This window comes from Hakea prostrata, chromosome 6 (genome assembly GCF_041222555.1).
Source record: "Hakea prostrata isolate BN-2017 chromosome 6, UWA_Hpros_2, whole genome shotgun sequence".
Taxonomy (NCBI): domain Eukaryota; kingdom Viridiplantae; phylum Streptophyta; class Magnoliopsida; order Proteales; family Proteaceae; genus Hakea; species Hakea prostrata.
Genome location: NC_142605.1, coordinates 19689504 through 19692881, shown reverse-complemented (window position 1 = coordinate 19692881; position 3378 = coordinate 19689504). Strand labels below are relative to the sequence as shown.

At 36.4% G+C, this 3378-nt stretch overlaps 1 protein-coding gene across 1 annotated transcript; it reads right to left on the bottom strand.

Annotated features, from left to right (window-relative positions):
* Nucleotides 1-563: 563 nt before the first annotated feature.
* Nucleotides 564-1416, bottom strand: LOC149012488 (protein PLANT CADMIUM RESISTANCE 2-like). The gene is made up of 4 exons (XM_089159599.1): nucleotides 1182-1416; nucleotides 1026-1097; nucleotides 724-936; nucleotides 564-640 (listed from the first exon to the last, which is right to left on the bottom strand). Exons 1-4 carry the CDS (start codon nucleotides 1414-1416, stop codon nucleotides 564-566), a joined length of 597 nt encoding a protein of 198 aa, XP_089015725.1.
* Nucleotides 1417-3378: the final 1962 nt, after the last annotated feature.

Here is a 3378-nt window from a genome sequence, read left to right as displayed (position 1 = left end):
TTGGGTTTGGAGACGAAGATGGATATAGGGATGTTAGGGAATTTTTTTGGTACAGTATGGTCTTTTTGGTTAGGTTTGGTTCATATGAAGGGTTAAATAGATTAATTAGTTGAGCATATGCTTAGCATCATCAATGGTCAATATTTATTACCACCAGCTATAACTACATACTTAAACAATCCATAATGACATACAATCTTAAATACAAATGATTATAAGTTTCTATTTTAATTGTGAAAATTTCATTTTCCTTCTCAACGTAATAAAGAAAATAAAGAGGGAAAGAGTATCTGAACTTTCAAAATCGAAAAACATGGCAAAGCACAAGAGATGAGGAATAATTGATGTTACAACTTACAAACTGTTAGAGACGGGGAGAGGGGCTCATGAAAATAATATAAATTTTTTTGGGTAGGTACGTAATAAATAAAAGACTGAATGGATTGGGGAGGTCCAAATTGGCAATTGATACAAAAAATTGCAGTTCTCTTCAGACAGCATTTAGAAGTGTTAATAAATCTTCTACCATTTCCTTTTAACATTCTTGAAATCTCCAGTTTCTTTCACCGGCTCATGCTTGCTGGAACTGTTGGTGGTGTTGCAACTCTTCTATTCTGTCTTTCTACGTTCCCATGCCACCCTGCATACATTCAAAAGTTGCATTATTAACACATAACCTAACAAACCCATGCAGATCAGTTAGGGTTTTTAAGCTCTCTGTACCAAATGACAAGTCAAAGCCACGGTTTTTAAGCTCTCTGTACTCTTGACATAAAGCACATTCCTCGCAACAGCAGTGAATGCAGAAATCCGTGCATGGACTCTCTTCTAAGAAATATTGTCCTCTCAGTTTTGATCGGTAGAAACACGAATACAAACATGAACAACCAGTCATCAACAGTATCAACATATATAAGGCTCCACTCACTCCACATGCTGCACAGAAATGCCCAGAAAACACAAACAGTCAATCTCCCAACCCACTAATAGTTTTTCTGTGTATCTATGAGGTTTGGAAGACTTACAATTAGATCCCCTGTCAACGATTTCTGCAATCCGGCCAAAGGTAACACACGGGCACCAGAAAGTTAAACAGCCTGTGAAAGGGGAAACCTGATTAGGGAGAGACATGTATATAGTGTTATGGATGAACATATATGAATAGTTTTGTTTGCACTTACAGGTGCTAATGTCGTCGAAGCAATCGCAGAGACCAGTGGACCATGGGACTGGAACTTGAGACGGGATGTGAATAGTGCTGGGTTGGGAAACTGGGTTTTCAAATTGGTGGGTTGAACTCACTGGAATCCCTATGGCAGCCGGTGGGTATCTGAACTGGGGTGGTTGTGGTGGTGCTGAGGGCACCGGAGTGGTTGATGGCTCCTTCTGTGCGTCATTTGTGTTTGTAGAATACATTGCTGCAATGGAGAGCGATGGAGAGAGATGCTTTTGCGTTTTATGGAGAAGAAAGGAGATGGTTTTGATTGAAACGACAAGGGGTGCAACGGTCTGTGCCATATCAATCTGTGGACGGTTAAGCAACTGCTCGCTCTCGAATCCCTGCCCTCTCTCTCCCTCCATGATTAAGAAAATTTATCGAAACAAAATTTAAGTCACTCTCTATCTCTAAAATATATCCCTTTAACCTTAAATGGAAAACCCTGCGTGACTTTTTTCCTCATATTCCTCTTCCTCTACCTCTAGGTCTTCTTCCTCTCCTAATTTCTTAAAATTTAAGAGATCTAATGTTTTTTTTGGTAAACTGAAAGATCTACTTCATGAGTAGTGTTTTTAAACTTATTGTATCTAGGAATAATAATAGAGATGAATAAATAAAAATCAATTTTAAGAAAACAACAATACTAGTCATACGGGATCTGACGTATAAATTAGATAATTCAGAGGATAGAATTGAAAGAGCTCACAAATGGGCCAATTAGGTAAGAACTTTGAGACAGGAAAATTGGGCTTGAGGCATCAGATGGACCCAGTTTTGACCGGTTTACATTTCATATCAGAATGAAATCGTGACAAATATGAATGATGGGAAGAACTAGAGGACAATTATATAGAAAAGAATTTTATACAGGAACTTCTTTTTACATCAAATGGTGCACCCCTCTAAAATTAAAACTTTACAAAATCCCCTTTCACACCACTAAGTCAAATTAATCGGTTAATATTACCATATTACCTATAAAATGATAAAATAAACTTACAAGAGTTTTTTTAATTGGAATGAGCTTTGTCATTTTGTTTGTAAATTTTTTTTTGTCATTTAATATAGGGTAATGTGGTGATATTAAAAATATTATTTAATAATTTAAAAATGAATGTTAAAAATATTATTTAAGGTTTTAAATGAATTTATTAATTGTGGAAAAAAAAGTAAAATCGTAGTCACAGTTAAAAAAACTGATAGTGTAAAGTGTAGAAGGGAGGTTTTGTAAGATTTTGATTTTAGGAAAGGCGCAAAGTATTTCTAATGGAATGGAAGAAGGCTCATGTTTAAAACTCTAGAAAAGCATAAAAAATTATATAAAGGTTGGTAGGGACCAAATTTATTCATTCTTCATTTAACAATTAATATAAATTAAAATAGATAATGTGAATCATATCAAACAATTGTGAAAACAAAAATAGTTTGAATAATAATAATAAGAGCAAATTGCACTGACACCCCAAAATGAAGGCTTTAAAGTACTGACACCCCAGTTCATTAAACATGGTAGTCCATTCCGTTAATGAAATCGTTAACTCATTATTTTTTTTTTAAATTCCAAAAATGCCCATATTAAAACTTGAGGAAAAAAAGGGGCCAAATCTATTCTCTTTCCTCACTCGGTTATCCGCTTCACCTCCCACCTTCAGCTCAGGGGCTACTGCCGACGCCGCCACCACGATTACCGCCTCTGGATTAGATGAATCGGCAGAAAGCAGAATTTTTCATCTACAGAAAGCAGAATTTTGCAAGGGTTCATAAAACTAGAAGGAAAACATTCAAGAAACTAGAGTTTCAATAATCAGGATGCGCAGGGTGTAACACCTAATACCTTGAGAAAACAAAACTGAAGAATTCAAAGCATAACATCAATATTCAATTCAATGGTAGACTTATCATCCAAAAGCGTAGAAATCTGAATTCCAACATGGAGAGAACCAAAGGTAAGTTAGAATGTTAGGGTTAAAGGAGGGCTTCTCAGCGGCGATAATATAGTTTGATGAGGTAGGAATCCAGCGAAGAATGGAAGGCTAGGACCATCTCGATGTTGCTACATCAACCTTGCCTATGTCCTCCGCCATCTTTGCCACCAAGCTTGAACACCTTCGACTCATAATATTTGACAGCAAGACATCGGCGGCAACAGAGGGAATGAG

Coding starts and splice junctions, on each gene's coding strand:
- LOC149012488 (XM_089159599.1), bottom strand. CDS start 1,416: ATGTATTCTACAAACACAAATGACGCACAGAAGGAGCCATCAACCACT. Junction 937..1,025: donor CGTTGACAGGGGATCTAATT/GTAAGTCTTCCA, acceptor ATTTCTGTGCAG/CATGTGGAGTGAGTGGAGCC. Junction 641..723: donor TGGCTTTGACTTGTCATTTG/GTACAGAGAGCT, acceptor GAATGTATGCAG/GGTGGCATGGGAACGTAGAA.